Source organism: Hordeum vulgare, chromosome 2H (genome assembly GCF_904849725.1).
Source record: "Hordeum vulgare subsp. vulgare chromosome 2H, MorexV3_pseudomolecules_assembly, whole genome shotgun sequence".
Lineage (NCBI taxonomy): Eukaryota > Viridiplantae > Streptophyta > Magnoliopsida > Poales > Poaceae > Hordeum > Hordeum vulgare.
Window position 1 is genome coordinate 275,294,251 of NC_058519.1, and position 13,427 is coordinate 275,307,677.

Here is a 13,427-nt window from a genome sequence, read left to right on the forward strand (position 1 = left end):
TGTCACTCCTTATTCTCCTTATATCGGTAACTCACCCAAAACTTGAAAACTTCAATCACACAAAACTTAACGGAACTTCGTGAGATGGGTTAGTATAATAAATAATGATCATTCACTTAGGTATTGTTAAGACAATTTTCATAATTGTTCCCACATGATACCTACTATATTATACTATTTCTATAATTTATATCACTGAATATAAGGTATGGGAACACTAAAACAAGCAAACTATGCATGCAAAACAGAATCTGTAAAAAACAGAACAAGCTGTGAAGATCTGTAGTGTAACCATACTTCCCTATTTCTAAAAATCTTGCCAAATTAGGAAAATATTGTAAATGTGTATAACAATCATGTGTAAAAAAATCAGATCAAAAGCACGTTCCAGTGAATTTACAAAATTCCTAGACTGAGAGCAAATGTTTTTGTTTTTGCACTGAATCAAGTCAACTATCATCCACACAATCCCAAAAGCTTTGCTTGTCACTTTATTGAAATAAAAGTCATAAAACATGATTACTACAATATCTTAATCATGTGAACACCAAAAAACATAAAGTAAAAGTGTAGGGTTGTCTCCCAACAATCGCTTTTCTTTAAAGCCTTTTAACTAGACCTGATGATTTCAATGATGCTCACATAGGAATAATAATTTTAACATGCAAAAAAGCATCATGAATCTCATTACAAGCACATTTAAGTTTAACCCACTTCCTATGCGTAGGGATTTTGTGAGCAAACAATTTATAGGAACAAGAATCATCTAGCATAGGAAGGCAAAACAAGTGCAACTTCAAAACTTTAAAAACACACTACTAGGAAAAGGCTTGCTAGTGACGCACCTGTTTTGGCTACTAATGACGCACTACAAGTGCGCCACTAGCAATAACAAATCCAATTTCGAAGGGACTTCCTCCCCATGTTGAGAAAACTTTTCTTCTTCCAATTTATCTTTTCTTCATTCAATTCAGGTCAAAAAGATACCTCAAAATACTTCAATTGGTACGCGCAAGAAATAGGCCAATTCGGCAGCTTTTTGTTCAATTTCTCGTGGAGTAAAAAACTTATCATCAGTACGAGTCAAGGGAATGATCCCCTGGCCCCGGATTTCCATATAAAGAATACGACGAGGATAAAGACCCTCTTTAACGTGAATTCTAATTGATTGGATATCCCGCATCAGGAATCGAAGGAAGACGCGACGTTTTATTCCAGGGAATCCCCAACGAAAAATGCAAACTATTCCCTCTTTTCTATCGAATCGGTCATAACCACTACCTACATTCCACAAAATAGTACATCACGCCATTAGAATTTTTTACTAATGACGCACCAGGCAGTGCGTCATTAGTATAGCTCATGATGCGCCATTAGTATCTGGTATACTAATTGCGCACCAGTCAGTGCACCATTAGTATAGCTCATGGTGCGCCATTATTATGCCTCCCAGGGGCCATATTTACCGATGTGCTCTGGATTACTAATGGCGCACTAGTTGACGATGCGTCACTAGTGTGCTTTTTGCAATACGCCACTAAAGTGCTAAGTGGTGCGCCACTAGTATGAATATTAGGTATTATTTTTTTCTGATATTTGCACAAGTTACAAAACATACTAGATCATGAAAGGCGCGCGTTGCCGCGCCCATCCATTTTAAAAATGGATTGATAGGATATTTGTAAATATGTAGAAACAAAACATGTAGACAGATTTGTAAAATTTTTGGTCGGTAGCAGCCAAGGAGTGCAGTAGTTGAGCAGTTGGTCCCCAGGAAGAAGGCCTATACACTATCACATTATGAAGAACTATCTGTCAAAGGATCAAAGTAGTGTCCGCCATTCTCTGCAAACAACCAAACAATATGAATACTTATTTGTATGCACTCGCAACCATCTGATTAGTAGGTAGTCATATCAACCAGAGAAGTTGTTGCTTCACAAGTCAAACATTCAGACAAGTCCTTGAGAACTGAGTTGATAGCTTGTTGTGGTTCATTTTCACATCCAACAGTTTCCATCAGTTCAGAACCATCTTTACCTCCACTGCAAAGCATCTTCAACATCGTAGGGCCTAACAGCAACATCGTATTAGCTTGCAGTTACTGAGCACAGGGAAATCAAAATAACAGCAACAAAAATGTTTGCATCCTGTTAAAAAGTATCAGAAAACAAATACCACAAAAAATATGTGTCCAGTACATCTAGTATTAAAAGAGGAAAATAGCATTTCTTCTTGGAGCATGTGTTTTTTTAACAGAGTGAACAGTTAGCAAAAAATATCTATAACTTGGAGAACTGGATAGAATCCTTGCAAAAACCATATTTTCGTTTGAAGGTATGTGCACTGTCATATGTGGACAATTATTCATAATATGAAAAATGAACCCACAACCAAGACAGCAAAAGCCCACATCAAAATACCTCCAGAAGACCACGATATGACTCGATGTAAGTTTCCCCAGGAGCAAAAGCTATACATGACGGTAGACCACCGATAAATACAATTTACATTAAAACTTGAGCACTACATCAGTTTTTTTCAGATAAAATGGAAAAACCTATATGATACTAAGTTGCAATAGAGATACAGCAACCAACTTAATTTATGAGAGATGCTATACACACATTTTGTACAGGATGTGTGTTTAGAATAAGCCAGTTAGGCAGCAGAAAGTTTGGGAAATTGACGAGGGTCCAAAACACTTCTATCATGCATTTAATAGAATTTGTGATTGTCCAAAGCATTTATGTAATTATTTCCCCCTAAAATAACTAAGAATTCAAGGGATATGGTGTCAGGCAACTAACTATTCTGCAGAAGGCACACAGTGGAGCATTCAACTGGCAAGAATAGTGCTCCATATGCAACATATTATGTTCTTAAATATGGAAGATAGAATATCTAAGCACAAGAACTTACAGTTCAAAAGCAAGAAAAGTAGATGCACAGAATGCTTCTTTACGAGCAATGTATTCTCTTTCTGCAGCAACTGATGCAAGCTTTCCATTACAAAAATAAATCCAAATCTGAAAGTAGCAGCATAATATATTAGGCGTCAGCATAGGTAATTTCAACCAACTTAAGAAAATAAAGATTGCTTCACATGTTGGAATCACTAGTCCTTACAATGAGGATCATTATGGATAATGCATCAACACGAATACCCTCTTCCGAATATTTTAGCGCAATTTGTAGCACTCCACTGAAGAATGGAGTCCAGAATGTAGAAGGAAGAAACATGTTTCCAATGTGAAGCCCATCTTCCTCTGGGTCAGGCACATTCAGCAAAGCAGAACTGTGTCCTTGATTGTTCCTCTCCATTTCCATGTTATTGTCAACATACGTCTCAATAGAAACATTGTCCCTGAGGTTACACTGAGGAAAATCGTATTAAAGTCCATAAGCATGACAGCCTACCATTATACAGAAGTGAAATAAAGTAATCATCCACCCACACTTGTTATTGTATTACTGCCTATTTTCAAAAACTGCACTTGGTAGGATCTATAAATAGGAAAATATCCAGGGAAACAACCCTTTCGCTGAAAACTCTGCAGAAACCATGTGTACAAGTTTTAGAATAAACAAAAAACTAATAAATTCATATGTAGGCTCTAAGTCATATAAACCTGAAACTTTTCGAGTTCAAACTGATTTGCATTTAAAAGCTAGAAAAAGTAAGTCACATTGAATAGCGTTCCTTTTACTATTGACTATTACTTGTTTCTCTGTTTCTCCTTTTCATACTATCTCCATTCCGGCTTAGAGGGCCTATCTCGCTTTTTCTGTTCTTCGTTTTGTAAGTCCCATTTTTATTGCTCCCTATCACCTATTCAGATTTCGAGGTGCATTAAATCGCTGCATTCAAAGATTAAGAGAAAATTTACCAATGCATGAAAAGTTCTTGGACATTCAGTGGTCACGGATGCATCCATTGCAATTAATGCATCAGTAATAAACACAATTTTTTGAGGAAAATGAGCACACCAATTGAGTACTTACACGGACTGAAAAAAATATTCCACCACTCACCACCTACCTTGGTTAGGGAGATTTTTGAATTGGGCCCTTTAAACTGGAAGGGAGGGAGTGGTTCCCAAATGCGCTGGAGGCCTAGAATGTGTTTTTGAATTTTTACATGTTTGGAAAATGTCACCTCCCCAACATAATGCTTTTTTTTGGAGATTTTTCTAATCTGGTTTCCACAGTCTTCAATGGAAAGGTAGACCACAGCAGATATTTTCCTACAGCATTAGTGGGGAGGCAAGTGGGGAGGCATGTGGTATATGGTTTGTTCTTCTGATTCCATTCAAAACAACGGCACCTAAGGATTGAATGTGCAAGGAAATGGAATTCCTTCATCCATTGGAGGCCATTGATGGTGTTATCCTCAACCCTGACAATGATCACCAATTTATTTTCGCTGGATCATCCTGAGGCGTGTCCTTTGCGGCCAGGAAGGACAAACAATCTTACACCTGTTGTGCACTTTCCCCCAGCATGGACTTCCGGGCATGACCCTCAGCCCACTGCGGTGATCAGTTTTTTTAGTGGTTCTGAGTGTGGCAGGGTGAGTTGGCAATGACAAGCTGAAGGTGCTTGACCACTCAACGTCTTCATGATTTGAAGGCTCTGGAGACTGCACTATTCCTGCCTACTCAACAGAGTATTTCCATGCTACCAGGAGCAGGTTGGCTCCATTTGGGTGGAAGCAGGGCCATGGGAATTGGCAGACGCAAAGATACTGAGAAGGGCACCCCTGCTCACGATACCCCTGGTGTCTCACTGTCTCTTAAGCCTAGGCCATAGCTGTAGCTCTATAGCTGTAGTTCAGTCCTTAGAATTTTCATTTTCTTCGTTTTTGCTGTCTACTTTAGGTAAGCCTAGGTGTTTTTGTTTTCTGTTTTGGCTTTTCTTTTGCTGCTCAGCTGTGATTTGTGTCATTTTGACGCCTTCTTTTGATAGTTGTTAATGTGTTACTAACTTACTATGGTTACTGGTTAACATTATCCAGATTGACCATTTGACAAATCAAAAGGCATCCTTGCCCCTCATACAAAAGCAAAGAGAAGGCCAATGGATCATTAGAGAACGATAACACTGATACTGAATATGGTAAAAATGTTTGTTCTGCATTTCCCATTTCCTAATTACTGCTCCCTCCGACCCAAAATAAGTACAAGTTCAGTACTAAATCAGCGACACTTATTTTGGGACGGAGGGAGTACTTTCTTTTCACATTTGTTTAGCCTTCGAAAGATGCAGACAAATTGCTAACCACACAACAGCTATCCTGGGAATCCTGGCAACAAAAAATGTGTTCAACAAAGTAAGGCATACCTTTGGTTAGACCTGGTTACATGAGTGAGCAAGTTCTGTAAGATGCTATGCAATATCCGCAGGGCTCTACCGACGACAACAGCCTGATGAAAAGAAAGCGGAGTACCTCAACGGTAAGCACGAGTACCTCAAACTGAAAGCACGAGTGGAGAATTTGCAGAGAACTCAACGGAGAACAGAGTCATGGCATGGGGATAGGGACTGAGGGAACCATTACAATCGTCGTCCTTGGGGTCGACGGGGAGGCGGAGCTGCTCGACGAGGAACTGGCTGACCTCGGTGCGCCCCTCCCGAGCGGCGAAGTGCAGCGCGGTGCGCTTGTTGGCGTCCCGCATGCCGGCGGCCACTGCGGCCACGCCCTTCCCCTCCTCGTCGAGCGCGGAACCGAACTCTGCAACCAACACCAGCAGCAACAGCGACGAAGCCAAGCAGGTGAGCAAAGGGGCGGGAGCGGGGGGCCTACTCCGGAGGGCCTCGAGGTCGCCGGAGCACGCGGCCTCTAGGAAAGCCTGCACCTTGCTCCGAGCTGCAGCGGCAGACCAGATTGAGATTGACGTGGGTCGGCCGGCGGGCGTGGGACGGGAGATCCCTCCGGCGGGCAGGGGATTGGACGGACGGCGAACGGCGGACCTCCCCCCCTCCTCCGCCTCCTCCTCCTCGTCTGTACCGGCAGCGCGAGGAAAGAAGAAACCGAAGGGGAGGGAGCGGGGCTGCGTGCATCTCTCCATCGCGGACGGGGCGGGGGCGGGGGCGGCAGGGGGGAGCGACAGATGTCGCGGCGAGGAGGGGGCGGCGGCGTCAGGTAAGGAGGACGAGGATCTGAATTATTGCAATGGCGCATCCGAGACACGTGCGCCATTAGTAATCAGATGGTGCGTTATTAGTAGTTTTGTAAAAAAAAATATAGTAGTGGCGCACCACTTACAAATGCGCAATTAGTAACTCTGGTTACTAATGACGCGTCAGTTGGTGTTGCGCAATTAGTAGTTTTGCAAAAAAAATATAGTAGTGGCGCACCACCTACAAATGTGCCATTAGTAACCCTGGTTACTAATGGCGCATGAGTTGGTGCTGCGTCATTAGTAGTTTTGCAAAAAAAAATATAGTAGTGGTGCGTCATTACTAGTTAAACTAGTAATGGCGCACTCTGCCCCGGTGCGCCATTAGTACTTTTGCAAAAACAATATATGTAGTAGTGGCGCACCGAGTGTGTGGTGCGCCATTAGTGTCCATCACACTAATGGCACACATGCACATGATGCGCCACTGCTATATAGTAATGGCGCACTACTTGTCTGGTGCGCCATCAGTGTCTATATCATCTATAGCCCTTTTCCTAATAGTGACATAGACAGAAACTTGATATTATTGCAGTTCCTACAAGCATATGTTCCTCCCTCATAATAACTTTAAGTAGCATCATAAAGGAATTTCACAATATAAACAACACATAAAGCATTCTTTTCATGATCTACAAGCACAAAAATTTTACTACTCTCCACACAATAATTTTTTTTCTCATGACTAATAGTGGGAGTATCATAAAATAATTGAATACTACCAATTGGTTCCACATTAAAAGAGTAATATTCAGTAAAAGGATATCCATAATTATGACAAGTATCATAATAGTAATCATCACTCTTTTTCATCGCATAAGTATCATCACAATAGTCATCATAAGTAGGAGGCATGCAATAATTATAAAAAATTTATCATTCAAAGTAGGGGGAATAAAAAGATCATGTTCATTAAGCATAGCATCCCCAAGCTTGGGAAAAACAATAATTGCAAAAAATAAATTCTCAAACATGTCATTTTCATCAAACATAGCATCCCCAAGCTTGTGGATTTGTATATCATAAACATAATCACTCTCATCATTAATAGTATGAATAGAATCAATAGTATAGCAATTATTATCATCATCCTCCAAGTTGGTGCCATAAATATTTTCAAGGTTATAAGAAGTATCATTATGTTCCCAATTATAATTATAACAACAAGCAATAGGCATAACAAAATCATCCTCAAGTGTATCATCTTCCACAACTATTTTTGATTCATTCTCACGAGGCCTATCAATAATGGGAGAAACATTATTTGGGAGAGATACCTCTTTACCTTTACTTTTCCTTTTTTTTTCTTATTCTTCACCGCATTATGTGTGGGTTTATTTGATTCCCCCAAGCTATTTTTTGAAAAGGCTGGTTCAATAAAAAGCTCATCTTCGTTACCTGATTCATCATAAGAAAAAATAGGAGGATATTTGAAAACCTCTTCCCCTTTATTAGTATTCTCTTCATCTTCTATTTATTTTCTTATCTTTAAGTAATTGGTAATAAGGATTCTCAATGCAATTTATCAAGCAATACACATAGATTTCAATTAGATCAAAATCAATCATTTTCATGAGAACCCAAGTTGGAACATCCTTAGTTTTATGTTTCATTTATTCGTACCCCAAAAATAGACTAAGTTCATTATGATGCTCAAGGGTAATGAGGTTATACCCAATTTTTGGACACAATTCGATCATGAAATAATGCACATTGGAAATTAAAATGACCACTTTCATTGCAAAGTTCACAAGGACGGCGAGAAATATTAAGTCTTTCAGCACAAATATATAGCCTCTCTTGCAACCATTTAGTTTCTAAATACTTATGCCTCTTGCAAAATCTATATTCCCTTTTAGGCATGTCTTCACAAACTCTATGCACTTCACAAAACTTGACATGCGTATAAGAAATCTTTTTATCATGACTAGTGCAATCATCATTAGTACTACGGATATTCAAAGAATTCATACTAACAACATTGCAATCATGCTCATTACTTAAAGATTTAGTGCCAAACATTTTAATAACTTATTCTTCTAACACTTGAGCACAATTTTACTTTCCATCATTTTCACGAAATACATTGAAAAGATGAAGCATATAAGGCAACCTCAATTCCATTTTTTGTAGTTTTCTTTTATAAAATCAAACTAGTGAAAAACAAGAAACTAAAAGATTTAATTGCAAGATCTAAAGCTCGCGATATATCAAGATCGTGCCATCCCAGGAACACGAGAGAGAGATTGAACACATAGCTACTAGTACATACCCTCAGCCCCGAGGAGGATTACTCACACATTATCATGGTGAGGAAGAGAGATTTGTTGATGGAGAGGTGCAACCCCGAAGAGATGGCGGCGATGGCGACCACGGCATCGGCGACGGGCGGCGGGCCCTTGCCCCTCCTTCTTCCTTGGTCTTGGTGCTCCAATGGAGGAGCCTCTCCCCTTCTTAGCGGCTGCCAAGGGAGAGGCAAATTCGTGGATCTTGGTCGCTCTACCAAAATTAGGGTTTTCTCTCCTTATATGTGCCTCGGTGGTGCTCTATGGCCCTTCGATGGATGGACCCTTGATCCAATGGCTCTCGAGCACCTATAGAACCTTCCTAGGGGCTACTTACAGCCCTCATGAGTCTCCAAAGTCGTGGTTTGGCCGAATATATCAGATATGTTAAGAGTTGGACTCAATCACGTCAACAATTCTTGTGATCCCGTAATCAGATATTTTCCTTCAGTAAAACGGGTCTCCAGATCGCATACGAACCCTGTTTTGGACGAATTTGTAGTTCAAAATCATTGCCATAAAATTCCCCACACGTTTCTAGTTTTATCGTTTTCCATTTGACGCTGTATCTGGCGGTCAAACTGACGATCTATAAAACTGTTTGTGTGCAGATTTCAGGAGAGTCAGAGTCCTCCTACAGCAAGGCTCCTTTTGTGGTTTTTTGGACAATTTCTAATTAATTCCTACAAATCAAAGTGTGAAACAAGAACTTATGAAATTTTGCAACCATTAATAGGTTAGTCCCAAAAAATAATATAAAGTTGTAGTACAATGATTGTAAAACATCCAAAAATGATAATATAACAACATGGAACAAGCAAAAATTATAGATACTTTGGATATGTATCAACCACCTTGGTGGGTTGTCTGTGATAAACTCCTCCTTGTTACTTGCACTTGAGAATGACCCTACCATCTATGACGGTTGTGCGGGTGAGAAATAGTTAGTTTGCTAGTAGTGGCTATGCAAATGGAATGGAACTATGCATGGTGACATGAAAAAAGGATTTCAACGTACTTCGAAAACCTTGTGGGGTGACACTAATGCCCGAGGGAGATGGTGTTGAGATGGATGACCACTTGGGAAATAAGTGGTGTGCCGAGAAGGGTTTTGTGTGTGTGTGGTTTCAAAAACGGATTGGTGTAAGTTGCGACCGTTACTCCGACCTTACATGCGCGACCACGATACCCCTTATGGGACGGTGCTTTGTTGATTACTTGAGTCAATGCTAGAAGAGAGCCCGCATTACTAGTGGCAAGAGTGACGTGGTCACTCTCGAGATGGGGTCGTGCCCTGTAGGGCGACCATGCGTTGTTTTCATAGGCACCGGGCACACCGTTGGTCCCTTCATGGATTGTATGATCTAGAGCGAGGTTCGTATGATGTACATCATGAGGGTTGGGTACCAATCGAGTGGACTCTTTGTTTAGTGTCGCTAGGAGAAATACATTGTTTGGGTGTGTACCTTGGGTATGTAATATATTGTGAGTCATGGATGATATGGAAGCTCCCCGAGTCTTGTGGGTACAATGTGCAACCGCAGAGTGTAAAACTACTCGAATAGCCGTGTCCATGGTCAAGGACAGTTGGATGACCGCTCTTGGGCTATGTCCACATGGTTTTGCAAACCACGTGTGCGTTTGTGAAACAAGTGATGGTGTGAGAAAGATGATACTTGAGCTAAATCAGATGACTTGGTATGTGAAATGAACGTGGGACATCCAACCCCTGCTTATGATGATAACTATAACATGTTCATACGGATATCTCCATCATGTTGTTGCATGCTTCTACAAGATTGATCATGTCATTGCACTCAAAATTAGCTTTATGCAAACTTACCTACTTAGTGTTATATCATGCATTTTTATTGCCTTGTTGCATATCATGGGTTGCTTGCGACTATATTCAAAGTGCTCGATCGTTTGCCACTGGTTACTTAATTGGCCATGCTTGGAAGAGCAGGGATATGGAGAAGAGTTCGTTGAAGACGTACGCAGGAACTAGGACACTTCCGAGTTAGAATGCATGTAGATTTAAGGCCGATGGCTTGGGTTCATGCTTTCGATCAAGATTTCCGCTACTAGTTATGTTTTGTGTGCCAGCCTTCGAGGCGCTATCTATGTAAGACTTGACCATAATGGTTTGTATTTGTATCAGATGGTATATATGGTTATAAGACTCTTGTTATTCAACTTATGTGTGTTTGGTGAGCATTGATTTCTCGAATCACTCTACACATGCATTCGGTGATCACGACCTATAAATCGGGGTCCCTACAGAGATAGTATGAGAGTCATCCTGACTGTAGGAAGCCTTAGTTAGCATGGACGTCAGATAGGATGAATCCCCTTTCCAAAACTATACCTAGTGTCTATACTTAGGAGTTAATGCACTTATTACCTTGCCACACCTTGTTTTCACCTCACTTTGTCTTTCTTTCAAAATTTGGTATAAATTAAAACTTTGTAAATGAATGCTATGAGTGCCTTGATTGTCATTGTTGTATGTGTGCTTGTGAGTATATCTCGGAAAATAGTTTTTATAAAATATTATTTCCATAAAAATCCTTTTTAATTATTTTGGTAAATCAAAACCTTGCTTTAGGATTTGCACTACAAGTCCCTGAATTTAAGGCAGTGCCTTCACCCAAAGATTGTATTTTGATTCTAATATTAACTAGTATGACGACCCTCGCATTCTTATTGCGTTATAAATGTTAAGTATTTCATTTTATCTCATTTTAATATTTTTCTTCTTATTTCTCCATTTTATTTTATGGTACATACTATTTTAGCTTTTTATATATTCATAAAGGTGTATTTGTTTAGGGCATCATTCTTACTGTGTGTATGTGTCAAGTTTTTTTATCTCGATTTAAATTTTTTTACTTCTATTTAACCACTCTATTGCACTATACGTTATATTTTAGATGTTGATACATTTTGAAATGTGTATTTAGCGAGGGTTTCGTCTTTATTGTGTTGGAACTGGTAAGTATTTATTTCTTTCGTGTTGGGAATCTTCCCAAGTATTTAATCTCTATTGTATCTTGTCTTGACAGTCGGTAGTCATTTTACGTGGTATGAAAGCAATAGAAAATAATATAGCAAGTTGATTCACCAAACAATAGTAAATAGATGGTGTCTTCCATTGTTACGCTAGATCATGACACATTAGGGTGACTATTGTGAGATGCGAGAAGAGTATTAGAATGGGGGGATGACACGTGATAAAAGTCTTGACTAATTAGATGTGGTGATTACCAAATGCAGATTATCGAATGTTAATTAAATATAATTATGAAGATCTAAGGGCTATTGTATGTTCAGATACAACTATGTACTAATATATATTTGCCATACTTTGGTGACTACAAGAGGGTACACATTTTTTGTAGTAGGGTGAATTCTATTCTGATCATTTATATGTTGCGATATAGCAGTTCTTTCGCAAGAAAAATTATATGTCATGGTATTACGACGTATAAATATCATAAAAAATGATAGAAGCGATTAGTAAGTTTGCTCTCTCACCTAGATAAAGATAATATAAAATTATAGATACACTACACGGACACACTGAATAAATTTTTGGGTTGTCCGATGTTATGGGCGGCGGTCGTTAATTTATATGATGCTAAAAATGTCCAAAATTATTAGATTATATAAGGGCAAAAAGAAAAAGCCTTTCCTATACATAATTCGTTATTTATTTAATAATAAATCATTGGTGATATGTATATGTTTGTTTTGGAATATATATAGAATCTCATTCCTTGATTTTTAAAAAAATATTAAATAAAACTGAGAAGGTGAACTATTAGTGCATTATGACTTATTGTGCATCAAATCGAGTTCAAGTACTGTTTTCTTTATAAGCCAATAATCAAGTGTTTTATCTTTTATGAGTAATTTTGTTTTCTATGCCTTTACCATGTGAATAGTTTTGTCCGAAATAGAATTCTTGTCATGCCCTTGTACAATAATATCTCCCCTCGCAAAAAAGAGTATATGACAATATATTTCCTTATAACGTAATATGATAGTTTCAGCAGATGTATTTGTTGCAAGCTATACCGGCATGCCTGCTGCGTCCGTGTGGCCAATTTTTTTTTCCTCAAGCCCTGTTTGGCCAACTTTTATTGTCATGCGTGTACGCCCAGCGCATCGTTCGCTTTAAAAATGAACTAGGCGAATTGGGCATATAATTAGATCCAAGCCACTAATTATATACCTTCGTATATGCCACAAACTCTAGCAATGGCAGGCTTCCTTTTTGATTAGTTTTGCCCTACACGTGACGTGCCGAAACACACAAAGGGCACATACTTATACGTGTATATGAATTCTAATCTTGGTTGTGTATTCTAATTATTTTATTGATGATGCAGACTAATATGGTTGGTGAAGGCTGGACTGGTTTGCCGATCAAATATAACTTTCTTGGGAAAATTTAATGGGAGGCGTGCGCAGCTCATCCTTCCCATGGGGCGGCGTGTTACGATTCGGGTCAGCCTAATTTTTGGCTTTGCTACTCGGGTCCACTCGCATGATATAAAAAATAGCAGAGCTGTACTTTCGTCAGCCCGCATGCGCGACTAATTACAACATAATCATTTTTCTTTGCACCTGTCATCATGCGCTGCTAGCCGAGATGCTACAAGGTGTTATATAATCAACGCCATTATTTTTACTGCTATAGTAGATGTGACAGTGTGTTGCATGCAATAGTATAATTAACCATGCGTTGTTGCATTTTAAAAAAGATTTATCTCCCAAACCGTTATCTTAATTAATGATCCGTTTTCACCACTGACTTTATCGCGACGAGATCTTTAAAACTAGATCCCATGTCGACATGTTTCGATAACTTTTATTTTTCGTTGGTGCTTGCCAGATTATTATCACTTACTTGTCACATTATTTATCACATAGTTCTCACATTAAATCAACTTGA

The 13,427-nt window shown here is 39.2% G+C and overlaps 1 protein-coding gene across 1 annotated transcript; it reads right to left on the reverse strand.

The window, feature by feature from the left end:
• Positions 1 to 1,690: 1,690 nt before the first annotated feature.
• LOC123426075 lies at positions 1,691 to 6,187 on the reverse strand. Its single transcript, XM_045109847.1, has 5 exons — positions 5,514 to 6,187; positions 5,344 to 5,426; positions 3,130 to 3,367; positions 2,923 to 3,029; positions 1,691 to 2,073 (listed from the first exon to the last, which is right to left on the reverse strand). Exons 1-5 carry the CDS (start codon positions 6,069 to 6,071, stop codon positions 2,037 to 2,039), a joined length of 1,023 nt encoding a protein of 340 aa, XP_044965782.1. The 5' UTR covers positions 6,072 to 6,187; the 3' UTR covers positions 1,691 to 2,036.
• Between the last annotated feature and the right edge of the window lie 7,240 nt (positions 6,188 to 13,427).